The 15,806-nt window shown below is 36.8% G+C and overlaps 1 protein-coding gene across 1 annotated transcript in view; it reads left to right on the top strand.

Moving 5' to 3' along the window:
• col16a1 (collagen, type XVI, alpha 1) overlaps window positions 1-15,806 on the top strand; it is a 111,961-nt gene that overhangs the window by 34,144 nt on the left and 62,011 nt on the right. Inside the window, exons 5-8 of the mRNA XM_014019732.1 lie at window positions 743-866; window positions 1,576-1,857; window positions 3,455-3,535; window positions 9,732-9,800. Coding sequence (XP_013875186.1) covers window positions 743-866; window positions 1,576-1,857; window positions 3,455-3,535; window positions 9,732-9,800 — 556 coding nt within the window. The remainder of the gene's footprint in view (window positions 1-742; window positions 867-1,575; window positions 1,858-3,454; window positions 3,536-9,731; window positions 9,801-15,806) is intronic.

The following is a 15,806-nucleotide window of genomic DNA, read 5'->3' as shown; positions in this document are numbered from 1 at the left end:
TATATATATATAGTGTTAATATGTTAAACCAAAGGACACCAGCCAGTTCAATAACAGGACCAGAAAATAATTTTGACTGAGCCGAGGGCGGCTGTTTTTCACACATAATTTTTCACATGGATTTCTCGAGGTAATGACTTAATCATGTCCATACTAAAGGCATCAGGGTTAATAAAAAAGTAGTTCCTTCCAACTGCATATTGTTTAGACAAGATTGCAATAATTACTTTCAAGTATTTTCTTGTTAATGCACTGAAGTATCAAAGTATCAATACTTTGATTTTAGTATTGATCCTGGTGATATTTCAATATCTGCTAAGTAGATCTGTGAGCTGCTGCTGAGCATGGTTTGAAAAAAAAAGATAATTTGTAGCTGGAGGTCAGCTCACTTTTTTTAATTTGGTACAAAATTCAAACACTTGCTCTAGATTTGATTAAATAAAACACACATTCAAAGCATTTTTAAAAACTATTTTATCTTGTTTTATTTTAAAGTTTTATTTAAATTTAGTTTGAATGTTGTTCAGGTTGGAGTATTTTTTTTTTCACTTCTGGAAGTAAAAGTATAGTTTGACATCAGCAACCTTGACATAAATTAACTAATTTAAACCGCTCAAAGTGGTTTACTTTTTAACCTAGTTCTTGTAGTTTTAGTTTTTTGTTTGTTTGTTTGTGTTTTTTAACCTCCACTGGAAATAGAGAATGTTGATATATCTGATCAATGCAAACTTCTGTGTTCCAGTCAGGTGTTCCCTGAAGGCTTACCAGAAGAATTCACCTTGATCTTCACCCTGGCTTTGAAAAAGGCTGCTCTTCGAGACACCATCTACCTCCTTCAGATATCAGATCAGCAGGGATATCCACAGGTGCAGCTTACTCACTGCTTCTTCGTTCACTGATTTATGTATTTTTGGTACAATGACAACTTCCCTCCTGCCATCATGCATCCCATCTCAATCCCAGCCCCATTTTCATCGATCTTTCAACTTTTAATCAGCCCTTCTATTTTTTTGCTCAGTCCGTCTCATCCCACTTTTGCATAGTCATCCACTTTCCCTTTCGATTTCTTTTCTTGTGTGACACCTTTTCAATTGTCTCCCCCTTTTTCATCCCGGTCGCCTTTTGTCTTCTCAGTGTTTATCATTGGACAACCCCTCTCTCTTTGTCTGTCCCCCCCTCAATCATCTCCTGCTCTCCTCTTTCATTCCCCTTCATTATTATTCATATGTGTTCCATGATGAAGCACTGGAGTTCCTCAGAGTCCCGATAATCGCTAGTAGTCTGAAGCCCGATTTAAATACTTAGTGTATTTGATGGATGGCGGTTAAGTCGCCTCATTAGGGGTGATTGATTGGCTGTATTGCTTGTGTGTATAATTAATATGTCTTCCTTTTAACTCATCTTTGCTACCGTGTTCTACAGCTTTGTTTGCTGCATGTTATATTACTCTATGTTGAATCCACTGCAAGTCAGACATCTGAAGATACTTTTGTGCAGTATTAAATTGCTACAAGCCCAGCTCTTTGTCTTCATAACATCTACTCTCTCTTTTGTCTCTAACCCTCCAAATCCCAGCTCTCAGTGGAGCTCAGTGGTCCTGAAGGTATCCTGTCCTTACGAGCCTCAGGGGTAGACCCTGCAGCCGACCCAGTGAGCTGTGCTTTCACTGGGGAGGGTGTGGAGGCTCTGATGGACTTCCGTTGGCACAAGGTGACCCTCAGTGTTCAACGCAGTGCCGCCTCCCTCCACGTGGACTGCAGGCCCATCGAGACTAAGCCTCTTGAGCTGCGAGGAGTTCCGAAAACTGATGGACACACACTGCTGGGTGTTCGTGCTTCAGATGCTGGACCAGTGCAAGTAATTGCTGCACCCTCATAGAACTTTTTAATTGTAAAAGAAATGATGTAAAAAAATCAGTGATGTGATTCATAGAGTTTGTGCTCATGTTGAACGTTGCCTCATAAAACTGCATTTAATTATTAACACTAATTATTAGCATTATTCAAAAAACAGCTATTTATTTATTTATTCATTTATTTTACCCAACTGATTATAGTGTAATTATTTTTTCTTACTAATTTCACTGAATCAAAAGTCACATCTATATGATGCTGACAGTTTAAACATTTTGAATCATTTGGTTTATAAGCAGGTATCATTACCATGCAGTATAATTACAAGACTGGTATTTAAAAAGTTGTGTAAAGAAAGAAAAAAGAAAACTAGAGGGTACACTTGTCTGTAAACATGGACCCCAAAATAGATGGAAAACAACTTTTAGCAAAATGTTGCAAAGTACATATTTTGTCAACCATATCTATGACCAATTTTCATGATTTTATTTCCTTTTTAATATGATCTGTCTGTGGTGTAGTAAAAAAGAAAAAAAAAAAAGAAAGATCACAAATACTCTGCTACACCACTTAAGTAATGGTACTTGTAGAATGTTTTTTTATGATTACATTTCAACACTGTGGCAAAAATCCTAAATAAAACTATCCTATAGATGCAGATTTTATGCATCAGTAGAATGACTGAGACCATAAAACTCACATTTAGGGCCCCCTTGGGCAGCCCGCAAGTAGCTAAAAGTTGAAAGCACTGCACTATTGTATACTTAAAATAATAAAGTGTTGAAACATCACAGCTGAGCTGTATACTTTGGTCTATCTGAAAAAGTGGACAGAATGCATAGTATGCGATAGCACAGTCATGCAATGTAAATTCAATCTAAAGCTTCTATTTGAGCATACGATAAACTTGGTTGCTTCCATTTTTGTAGAGCAAATCATTTCAGAAATGTTGAAAAATAACTTTGTTCACCCAATTGAACATAAAATCAGATGAAAGGGGTCTTTGTGTAAGTGTAAAAAAGAAAAGAAAGAGAAACATTATAGATGTTTTTGCATTGTACAGCAGTATGCCCATAGAGAATAAAGTGAATTATTTCTGATGTAGCCACTTTCCTACAAAAGCCAATGCACTGAGGATGTTTATTCAATCTATGTGTAAATTTAAATGTTCAGCTGTGTTTGTGTGTGTTCTACATTACTGATCAGGTCTATCTGAGGTTGTGTTTTTGAACCAGTGCTGATGATAAATGGCCTCAGAGTTACTTCATAAAACATTCCAAGACTGAGCTTGGGTTATGAACAATATTAATTGGTAAAATGGCTTACAGGTAGTTAAAATGTAAAAAAAAATAATCTTTGTTAGTGCTGAAAGGAAGTGTTCATAGGTCTACAAAGATGCACACAAACACACTCAGGTGATTCACCAAACAAACAGCTTTCCCAATGATTTATATAAATGAGAGATTAATTGGCTTTTAGCCATGTTTACTACCTCATTTAAACATATAAAATAAATAAAACAGACAACTCAAAGCTCTGCATGCAAAACACCTTCCACCCTAACAGCTCTCTTCCTTTCGCCTCCTGCTTTCTTTTCACAGATGGATATTCAGCAGGTGACGCTGTACTGTGACCCTTCGCTTGCCATTCAAGAGACTTGCTGTGAGATTCCTGGTGCTCAGGTAAGACTGGAAGCCTTTAAAACAAAAACAGTGAGGATATGCAGAGAAAATACTAGTTTCTCTCTGTCTTTAAATTCAATATTTTAAAAAATGGCTGTTGAATAGGATACTGTTTTAATTAAAATATAATTTTAGAGTTTTCCTTGTTAATCATCTTTAGAACAGTAATGATATTTATTTATTCAAATCTTAATAAATTACCATTCAAGTTTAATTATCTATTTAATCACCAAGGTTCTGTATTATTAGTTTGAAATCTGATATAAAAAAGAAAACATTTTAAAACCTTTGAGAATTTATCCCAAATGTAAGCATTAAAATGTTTTATTCCAGCTACTTATTTAGACTCTTTAAACCGTTCAAACGTTTGTTCAAAGTGTCATAATATAACGAAAATGAACAACATTGCAGAGTAATCAACATTTTCACCTAAAGCATGGTATTGATGTGTTTTATTTTCCTTTTAAAAAAAATATTTTTCCACATATTTGAAGTTTGTTGTTTATTGTGAAAAATCTAAAAAAGTAGCTGGATCATTTGGATCGATGTGATTGGCTCCTTCTGAGGAGGGACTATTATACCTATCACCTTTGCCAATAATAAATGTTTCATTACATTTGTATAAAAAACAAACAAAAAAACTAGAAAACTAAGAATAGCATTTTCTCTCTTCATTGCCGCTTGATTGGATCTGAACATACGCAGGGCAGTTGTCTGTTAATATAGTGAGAACTGATTCACTGATGGGACATCATGAATTGGCTGCCAGTCAGCTGATGTTTTAGGTTCCCTTCCAGCTGGACTATAACCATGCTTCATTTTCCATGACCTCCACAAGCTCTTCGAGCTAGATTTGAGCATATTTGTAAAACATTCCTGAAATTGTCTCCAATGGCCTCACCATTTCCATAACCTTGTCCTAAGATACTAATCTACCAGATAGACGAAGAGGTGTCAGTCATCCAACATTAAAAATGCATCTTCAAAGAATGTAGGGAAATGAATAAGCCTTTCTTTTACAGTCCTCCAATTACCATTCAATTATCTAGCATTTACATGTAAGTAAAATAATTTAATATACAATTACTTAGTAATTACAGTAATTTAGTACCATATTTGTCTGGCTGTAGACAGTAGTCACGCATTTCGGTATGAAAGATCATCGGGTCTATCACTTTGTGTTAGGTTGACTCTTAAACAAAATCCTGATACAAAACCACTTCCCCCAGAATCCCCCAAAGCAGTGAAATCACCACCTGCCACCAGTTATTTAGAAGCAGCTCCAGCAATAACATTAGCTTGCTAATGCACATAGCGGTGCTGCGAGGAAAAGTGTCCCCCATGAAACAGTTCACTGGCGAGCGAGACCTAACGTTCTGAACGTCCTCAGGCTATTTAAACCAGAATGCCAGAATTCAGAAAATGCATATCATAACAAAATAAAACAAAATCCGTTTTCAGTACAAACCGCTATAATGCCCAGTGCTAATGATCAGTTGTTAGGCTGATGGTCCTCTTTTGCCTGTGCACAACCATTTTTAGTTGCCACCAAAACCCTTGTTAATCCACTATGCATAAGTATTTTTTTAAGGTTGAGTTTACCTACAACTCTTCAGACTGAAGAATATTGGAGAAGAGAGGAAACGTTTCAACAAAAAAGAACCCATCCATAGGACATGACTCAACTTTTTAAGAACATTGGGCCTCATGCAAGAACATGTTCGTATTCTTATCCTAAATTTCTCTTACTTTTGTTCGTACAAAGGGTTCGTACGAACATGTCACGTCAGATTCAACAAACTCTTCTATCTTCAGGAAAAGTGTGTAAATGAGCTGCGTAAATAACACCTGTTCTATCCAGCTGCTCGTGCACGCGAGAGGAGATTAGCATAATCACCACCCCAAAAACACCATATAAGGCTGTATCCTGCCTCAGATACAAGGAAGTGTTCATTCATGAAAATGACAGTGAAAACTATAAAAGAAAAACTTTATGAGTTCAGAGATTGAAGTCTGTCTGTCAGAGATCCAGAAAAGAAAATCTGTCATTTTTAGCAGGTCAGCTGTGGAATAAAATGAGCTGCTAAAAGTATAAACAACTGTGTTAAATCAAGGACTCGCTGGAGGTGTTATGTATCCCCTCTGGCCTGGGAACGTCTCGGAGTCCCCCTGGACGAGCTGGAAGGTGTCGCTGGGGAGAGCGGGGTCTTTCTGCAGCTGCCCCCCGCACCGATAGCGGATAAGCCGGCCGGACGGACAATTTATATTGTTAGTCTAAATTATTACATTTAAAATTATAACTCTAATTCAAGCAGAATAGCCTATTGTCAACATAATTATGGAGTGTGATTTATTTTCAACTCAAAATATCTTCAAACTAACGAAATATAAAGTTATTAATGAAGAAAATCTGTCTGGATAACAGCAGACTGACTGCTCGTAAAATATACGACAGGTCTGGACCACTCGTAAATTTTGGTCGTATCGAAGAAAATCTTAGAATACGAAAACATTGGTGAATGCCACAAATTCTCCTAAATCACTCGTACGCACAACTTAAGAACAAATCTGTGCGTACGAATGGTTTTTGTATGAGGCCCATTGTCTTGTTAACATTGATTTATTTTTCATGTTTTTCCATTAAATATGTTAACAACTGTCAAACAACAATAAGTATATTCATAAATTTAACATGGAAAGGAACCTATTAATGTAGAAATCCTTCAGTTACCTAAGTCAGTTTTTTTATTGTCCTCCTTTTTTCCAAAGTTTTTAACATAAATATAGTACAGGTCATTCAGAACTTAGACATATCCCAATTTGTGTATGTTTCAACAGCCGTGAAATGAACATTCTTTAAATATTAATCTAATTAAAGGGGTTTTGCGTTAAAGAATTTCATTTTCTACACAGTATCTTTTTTCTATGATTTGCTCATCCAACTCGTCCCTTTCTTCGTGTATTTTTATTCATTGCGTGCAAACCTCAGATCAAAGCCTTAACAAATCTAAAACAGATGCATTGGATTAATAACAGTGCAGCAGTCAGTTCAGGTATGAGAAGAATTGCGAAAAGCCACTTCTCTGGTTTATTTTTAAGATAAAAGACATTTTTGCTTCCAGTCAACTTATTCGCATATTTCTTCAGGGTGTCTGTGTTTATGTGTCTGTATGTGCTCTTTTTTTTCCATTACTGAATGAATTTGAAGGAGATACACGAACAGGGTGAGAAGCGCCTTCAGATTTCTGAAAATGAAGTCCTGTGCAAGAGGGACTTGTGCTGTAAAAAAAAATTGATTAGAGGGGCCTGGAGGAGGAAATCTCTTTTCTCTATTGGCTTGTGGCATGTGTGCTGCAGGGCTCCCTCCAAGCAGCATTTTAAATTTTAGTTAGGAGGTGGGATGAGGAAGTGTGCAAAATCCTAAACACACAGATGTGGTGGCAGAAACACTTCAAAATGCAAATGAAGGGGTTGTTATAAGTTCATTGTTTTGCTGACAGTGATAGAGCATGATGATTTGAATTTTGGAACTGGGTTTCATGAATACATTCGGTGTCTCAAGACAACATGTGGTCAGAATTGTGCCAAACTTGGCCTTTTTTCAGTCTATTTTTAGTTATTGTATTCATTGGCTAAAAAAAGTAAAACAAACTATTGGCACTTTGCAAGAGATGTGTTTTGCAGTGTCAAGATAAAACTTTTAAATCTAAGGACACTTTACTAACTGTCAAGGATTATGATATATGCTGTGCTTCAGGCGCTTTGCACAAAATGGATGGAATACTACAAAAATATTTATTTATTTATTTATTTGGAGGGGTGGGGGGCCCATTAGACTTGATATGAAGCAGTGTATACGCAGTCATGTGGTTTTTCTATGTTAGTTTTCACACACAGCTTTCATAGTTCCTAAAGCTTCATTCACACTGCAGGCTAATCCGACCCAAATCAGATTTTTTTGACCCATCTGACTCATCTCCGATTTTTTTATGACAGTCTGAACGAGACAAATCCGATTTTTTTATGACAGTCTGAACGAGACAAATCCGATTTTTTCAAATCCGACCCAGGCCGTTTCAGTATGTGGTTTTAAATCGGATAAATATCTGATGTTTTCAAAGTGACTGCAGTGTGAACGCTCATGTCACATTCCTCCGGCCTTTTCATCAGGAGGAGGTGAAGGATCGATAAGACACTAACCTCAAGTCACGCTGTTTAAATCTGTAGCTCCGTGTGTTTACAGCTCCAAAACACAAGTCCAGTTGCTTCATCTTTTTACTTTTCATTTTCCACGTAGATAGTATGATAATAACGATGTCCAGCCTGGGTCGCGGAGAGTATCGATCCTAAAGTTAGATACTCGGTCGATACTTTTTTCCAGCTCGTAGTTTCATTCAAAAAAAAAAAGCTTCACTGGAGCATCCCGGTCAGAGGCAGGTTCAGATATAAACACTGAACTAAAGAAGCAGATCAGATAATTATTTAATCGGCTCTGATTAAACAACAACTTCTGATTCGATGTGCAAAATGTAGCATCCATGCTAGCTCTGTAAACAAACAAGCCGGCTGATGAGACGTCACGTCTTTTACTGCGCATGCGTGTCACATCAGTGTTGTGTGGCGTTCACACAGGGGTCTGATGCAGGTCACATTTAAAATGTAATGTGAACGTTCACACAAAAAGATCAGATTTTTTCAAAAAATCGGAACTGAGCATTAAGACCTGCAGTGTGAACGTAGCCTAAGTCACACCATGCCAAGCTTCTGGGAAAGCCCTCCCACTGCAGTATACATCACAGATTTTTTCCCCCTGCTGGAGTCTGTACACCATAAAAATACTCAGATATTTGGCATTATTTATCACCAACTGTTTCCTGGTTAAAGCATCACTGTTGTTGGGATAACATCAGTTTTATTTCCATTTATAAGCTTTTGGTCATTTGATTATGTTCATAAATGTCCGTTTCTGGGTACATCAGTGAAATTCTGAATTGAGTAATTGAAGCAAATTGCAGTGTCGAAGCGCTGTCAGCATAAACCTACATGCTCACAAACTTCAGATAATGATTTTTTATGTGAAGGATAGTGGAAGATTTTGCTGCTGGGTTGTGACAAGAAGGGGCAAAAGACTCAAAGCTGTGATCAAAATGACACAATTTTCGTTATCCAGCTGTGACAATGAGAGACGATTTTGGCAGTTCAGATGAAGTATGTGGAGGTCTTTATGAAAAGGTTAAGGCTTGGACATAAATACATAGGTGTCCCAACAGGACAGTTCGAACAAAACACTGAAACCGGTTTCTGAATGTATAAAATAGGTTGTGATTAAGCTTAAAAGTCGTCAAAAGAACAGATGAAATCAGGAAAGAAATGTGTTGAAGGCTACAAAATGTATGCAGTTAAGCTGAAACATGCCAAGAGACAAATATTACAGAGGATACTGTATATGTATATTATTGAGCTTTTGCCTATAATGTTTACCTTGTATGAATGTTTTTTTTCAAAAACTGTTGTAGGTTGTATAAGTATTCAGATTATATATATATAAAAAACAAAATAAAGTAAAAAATAAAAAAAAAACACAAATGCAATGGTACGTCTTTGGAAATATTTGACCAAAAATATGTAACAACATGTTAATTTGATTTTAAAAAGAAATATCAGGATTTCATACATTTATAAAAGTTGTCTTGTTTTTTTATGTTATGTATATCTGAGAGTTGCCTAATCTTTCATTTGTTTTGCTCTAACCCAGTAGGGTACACAGTGAAGCTTGGTTTTCCCAATAATATATACGTATTTTTTTTTCAAAAATTAAAATGAATTTATTTTTCCTTTTGCACTTTTGTCTTTGTGCAATTTTTAACCACTGCTAGTATGATCATATACCTCCTGCTGGAAATCATCTATATTTTCAGTCTCTTTGAGGGGCAGCGATGAGGGAAGGAAATGCACCTGCTCACGTTATTTTCTGCAAATGCAAGATTCATTTTGTGCCAATACACATTTCATGTAGCGATGATGAGAAATCACTTTTTTTTTTCTGTGAAACACAAAGCACCCCTGTTGTGACTCTGAAAATCTTAGCATGTCAGTGTGTTCAAGCACAGCCTCACAGAATGACTGGCACATTGCAGTTTGTCAACCAGTAGTCTGTTATTTCTGCCTTATCATTCTGTGTCCTGATTGCTTGCAGTGCCCTCCTGAAGCGTCAAAGAGCCGCCGAGCTGCTGAAAATGACCTGGTTGACAATACTTTCACCCAGGTAAATCACACACCTCTGACACACCAGATAAGCTTTTGCGCTGTGAAATGTGCAAAACTTGAAGGTGTAACAATGATATGTGTACAAAGTAACCCACAGACCAGGAAGGGTATCCAAATTGTTATTGCTTAAGAAAATATCACGTGCATACAAACAAATATACATACATACATACATACATACATACATACATACATACATACATACATACATACATACATACATACATACATACATACATACATACATTGACAATACTTTTGACAGTCCCTTTTCATACCAGCCTTGTGAAAATATGGCACATCAGCTCATGTGATTAATACACATCTGTCTTTTTTTAATAGCATCACCATTTTTTAATACCAAGGTACACCAAAAATACCATCATACTACCCAAGCTTAACCCAAAACATTATGCACAAAAAAAAAAAAACATACACAAAAATCAATCAAACAAACAAAAAAAGAAAAAAGAAAGAAAAACACTCAAACTGTTAAGAGGACTGAGTGCCAGTGTTAAGAAATTACACTTAATATCAGGGATGTTAAACTCACATACAGTACAAATAACTTGCCACAGTACGTTTCAAATTATAACTTAAATGATGCGGCTGTCGGTCAGTTTACGTTCCTACCCTCATCCATGGTCACGAGCTTTGGGTAGTGACCGAAAAAACAAAAAATGCGGATACACTCGAAAAAAGAAATGTTGGATTTACTTAACCTTGTTATGTTACCTGGTTGCACTTAACTGAGTTGAGTAAATTCAAAGCAACATACTCAAGTTCTTTGGTTTAAAAAAAACTGGTATATTGCTTTGAATTTACTCAGCTCAGTTAAGTGGAACCAGGTAACGTAACATGGTTAAGTAAATCCAACATTTCATTTTTTACAGTGTACAAGCGGCAGAAATGAGTTTCCTCTGCAGGGTGTCTGGGCTCTCCCTTAGAGATAGGGTGAGAAGCTCAGTCAGCCAGGAGCGACTCAGAATAGAGCAGCTGCTCCTCCACGTCGAGAGGAGCCAGTTGAGGTGGCTCGGGCATCTGGTTAGGAATTCCGGCCACTGAAATAACTTAATTTCTGGACATTTATGGTTTGATTTCTTTGTATGTATGGATCACTTGGGTTGTTACCGACATCTGGTGAAAGTTTCATGACATTAGCTCCTCTAGTAATATATTTACTGAGAAAAATGTTGACGTGTTCAATACTTATTTTACCCGCTGTATCTTCCCACACAATTTCAAGCTTCTGTGTGTTGTTCTGAAATAACCATGTCTTGTTTAGTAGAGTGTCTCGATAATATCTGTCTTTGCTTGTTTTCTGTTGGAAAAGTTAGCAAAATGCAGGTAAACAAAATGTGATCGCCTGTGACTGATGTAATTGTCATCAGTTCACTGTATTCATCAAAAATGTCTGTACTGAATCATCACAGTACAAATGCATGTATCATTATACCAGTAGTACGCACACTGAGGCCAAACAAAAAAGAAAAACTTAAAATCAACATTACATTCTTGACATCAGTTTTATGAGTAGGAAGCCAGTGATGTGAGGCAAACATTGGTATTTTATGTGCACATTTTCTTGTTTCTATTGAAAGATGAGCCATTCGACCAAGAGATGATCTTTGCCCACATACAGGGAACAACAATAACCTAAACCTGAAAAAAAGTGGCATTTAGCTTGTTATCAGAGCTCTGTTTAAAAACAGCAGCACCAATCTTTGAAGGGGGCTGCAATAATGCATAAAACATGGACAGCACATCTGTGAAGACTCAGAGAGTCAAAGAAATGCTGTGTGACAAGCACTAAGATGGCCTGTCTGCAGTAATGACCCATCACCCACTGAAAACATTGCCTCTGTTCTAAAAAAGAAAACAAGGTGCCAGAATGGTAAATGGGTGTTAGATTTCGCAAAGCAACAATGGGAGACATTTTGCTTTCAAAGCTTTCACAGTTGGACGCCCGGTTTACTGAACGCTTACAGTGTCATTCAATAGAGGTGACGCAACACGGTGGCAAACACAATTTTATTTTTCCCTTTTTTTACAGGGTTTCAAACTCATGTGGAATTGTGCAAAAAAACATATCAAACTATACAATTAAAACTGTTAGGCTGTGGGTTTAAAATGACTGAGAAGATTAAAGTTGTCTAATAAAATAAACAAAACATCTGAATAAAAAAAAAACAATGAAAAAGTTATTTCTTTCCCAAGGACAAGCAGAAACAAAGACTGAGCTGTTTCAGATTGTCCTTCTGGGACACTGACTCTGGCTAGTTTGTCAGACACTACAGCTCTTCTACAACAAACAAGTAAATAAAAAAAATCAAGTTTATATTCTACTTTTAGTCCTTATTTCTTTGGAGTATTATGGGTTGTTTGTTCTGATGATTGCTTCAACAAAGATGCATAAAGTCATTCTGTGTAACATTTTTTTTTTTGTTTGCACTCCGTCTTGTTTCATCATTCACATAAGGGGATCTAAATTCAGTTATTTATTCATTGGAGTTTGTGTTTGTACTCTTTGGTGTTAACTCAGAGCTCTAAGCTCCAGCAGACTCCAGGACATAATAATCAATCCCATTGATGCTTCCGGCTAGATACGCACACCTCATGTTTCTTTCTTTCTGTTTCAGCTCTCACTGCCTCCTGAATTCTCTGGTATCTCCTATTACACATTCAATTTTTTTTTTTGTTTTCAATGTCTGAATGTGTACATAGGTGATGCAATTAATATACCCTAAAGTGGCAAGTTTAGGGAAGAAAATGTATTGTTTCAGAAAGAAAAAACAAATCAGGTTTTCTTAAAGAAAAAATTCAGCTATTATGAAGGAACGTTCTTTAGAAACAATGTCCTACCTCTTGTAGATAGTTATTTGATCTTCCTCTATTTGGAGAAGACGCCACGTCTGATAAGTCTGAATACAGACAAGGATGAAGAGGATTGCAGCCGTCTTAAAACAAGTTCTTTCCCAAACATTTCATGAAGCTTCATGCAAATGTTAAACCTTCACACTTCTATCAGTTTTGAAATGCAAGCTTAAATAGATAGATTTTTATGGTAATTTGCTCGCCCAGATAGAAGCAGCAGCAATGTGCCAGGGGCAGCTTGGGAGTACTGTCCTTTTGGCAGGAATATCATCATATTTCTGCTAAAAAAGCAGAAAATATAAAATCGGTGTCAATGTAAAGGTCTAAAATTATGTTTGCTTGCAAAAACTCCTGCAAATTTGTTTTTGGGAGTACCCACTCTTGGTCATTTTGACAGGCTAGGGAACTAAAACATGTGTTGTTTTCTTTTGTGTTTTTAGACAAAAACAAAATGCACACCCAAAGCTCTTAAGCGGAAATCCATGGGGTGCAGGACAGCCCCAGTTTTGGAAACGCAAACATTGCCCCCCAATGATTAAGTTGAGGAAACTATACTTTCAGTATATCAGTAAGCATAAAAACATACAGCACTGAGGTAATACAAAAAAAACATTTATTTTATTCCCAAACCAAAATAAATGTATGTATATATTTAGAGAAATAATTTTTTGGTGTGATTACTAAACATACTCTGCAGAGTAATCACATTAAAACTCTTTAATAGGACCACAGCATGCTTTTTTTTATTATTGTTTTAATTTTTTGCATGTTTATATGGACATATGAACATCTAAAGTCAGTCAATGCCCCGTTCTCCCTGCAGACTTGATTACTTTCTTTGTGGACTTTATCTTTGTGTTTGGATGCATGTCAGATGTTCAGCAATCTGTTCTTATAGTATATAGCTTTACAGCTTTGTAGAGTGGAGAATAAGTTTATACTGTCAGTCACATGATGTCTCAACCCATTCTCACTCCCGAGTCGTCACATATTGACGTTTTTCAAAGGTCCCTTTGCGTCCAATTTTGACGCATCAGGTACCCCCCTTGCGTCATATTTTGACGGGATGGGGCGGAATCTGTTGTCGTAATTTTTCAAAGTGTAGAAAATGCACAAATACTACCGTCCCAAATCGTGAAATTACGTGTATTCACTTTAGACATCCTGTCCCAGACCCTAGTACCTAAAATTAACCATTAACCCTGATACGTAAAATTAACCATTTTTAGAAAATGTAGGAAATTCATGGCAACTACGTGTTGCAAAGCCTAAAATTACCTAATGTTCACTGTAGACATCCTATCCCTGACCCCAGTCCCTAAACTTAACCATTTATCCTGATCCCTAATGTTAACCTCAGACCCCCGACCCAAAGACCCCTGGTGGCGCAACCCGGAAAAGCCGCGGGCGGCAAGGACTGACGCGAGGGGGGTACCTGATGCGTCAAAATTGGACGCAAAGGGACCTTTGAAAAACGTCAATATGTGACGACTCGGGAGTGAGAATGTGTTGGATGTCTACAGAGAGACTGCAACTTGTCAATCTTGTGAACACAGTAATGAATGTATTATTAATTTTAATCATTTTACAACATTTGACTGTATGTTATATTTCCACCCCCCAAAAAAGTACCATTAAAACAAACTTCCTGTTTACTGTCCCACCCAATAATGAGCTAGAATTTCTTTCCTAGGTTTTGAAAGTATTGAGTGACAAATATTAATGTCACAATATTCCTATACATTCCAGATTGTTATTATGAGTTATCAAAGAAATGCAACAAATTGCAAAGTCCCTTGTTTTGCCATGAAACAAAGAAAAATCTTGAAATATTACTCCGCTGTATTTTAGTTTTTCCACTAAAGGAACTGCTGCATCTTTTCAGTGAGCTTCTCGTTAACATGAGCTGGAGATCATTTTGTCATGCTGATTAAATCCTAAGAGCAGACTGGATGCCTTGGAAGGGGAAAGGAGCTGCAGGATTGGGCACTACCAGTGCAGAGCTAGAGACGGCAGCAGGCAGGTGTGAGTGCTTCTGCTCGCACAGTGAGGCACAGACTTGTGGAGGGCAGCCTGGTGTCAAGGGGGGGAAGCAAAGATGCCGATTCTCCTCAATAAATGAACAAGCATCAGGGACAAACTGATATTCTGCGTAAAAATAAATAAATAAATAAATACAATAAAAAGGACAGGTATTAGACTGCTCAGGACTGGTGTAAAGTCATTTTCTCTGAAGAAACTTCTTTTCCATTTGGGTAAAAAATTGAAGAAGAAAAGATGTGCACCACCATGAGTCATACGTCATGCAAACAATCAAGCTTCCTAAAACCATTCATGTGTGGGGTTGCTTCTTAGCCTAGGGACGGTTGTAAGGGTCAAAATAAATCCTAAGAATAAAGAAAAGATACCAAAACATTTTTCAAAAGCAACTTCTCCCAACTATTGGAAAACAGTTTGGTGACGAACAATGCCTCTTTCAGTGTGATGGAGGACCATGCCACTAATTGTCTCAGGAAACAAAACAGCAGGGTTTTTGGGCTAAAACTCCAGACTTTTTTCTCCTAAACAATTTATGGTCATTCCTCAAGAGGCAGGTGAAGAAAAGGAAAACAGAAATTGACAAATCTTAAGAAAAAATGGAAGTAATAACTGGCTAAATTAGTATTTATAACAAATATTTTATTGGCTGCCATTAGTCAGGATTTGGACCCAGAGGTTGATTGACAGCTTGCCAGGGCAAAATTGCAGAGGTTGTGAAAAAGAAGGGCCAGGACAGCAAGTATTGACTTTTTGCATAAACTTAATGCAGCTGTCAATAAAAGCCTTTAAAACTTGTGAAATGTTTGCAGTTATATGTACTCCAGTAAAGAAAAAAAATAAGATCTAAAATTGCTGAGGCAGCAGATTCTGTTACAAAAAAAATACTTGTTTCATTGTCAATTTTTTGGCACATATTTACTGTATAACTCATGACTGAGTAGACTGGTCCAGAAGGGCCAGCTGCTGGTCTTAGCATTTCCAAATATCCACAAAATCTATGTAAATAAATACCAGACTGATGGAGGTAGCTATATCTATGAATTAGTGTTGAAATATATATATTTCAACACATCAGTGCTGATATATATAT

This window comes from Austrofundulus limnaeus, unplaced genomic scaffold, assembly GCF_001266775.1.
Source record: "Austrofundulus limnaeus strain Quisiro unplaced genomic scaffold, Austrofundulus_limnaeus-1.0 Scaffold228, whole genome shotgun sequence".
Lineage (NCBI taxonomy): Eukaryota > Metazoa > Chordata > Actinopteri > Cyprinodontiformes > Rivulidae > Austrofundulus > Austrofundulus limnaeus.
The sequence above is the reverse complement of the archived record's forward strand: the minus strand, read 5'-3'. Positions and strand labels throughout refer to the sequence as shown.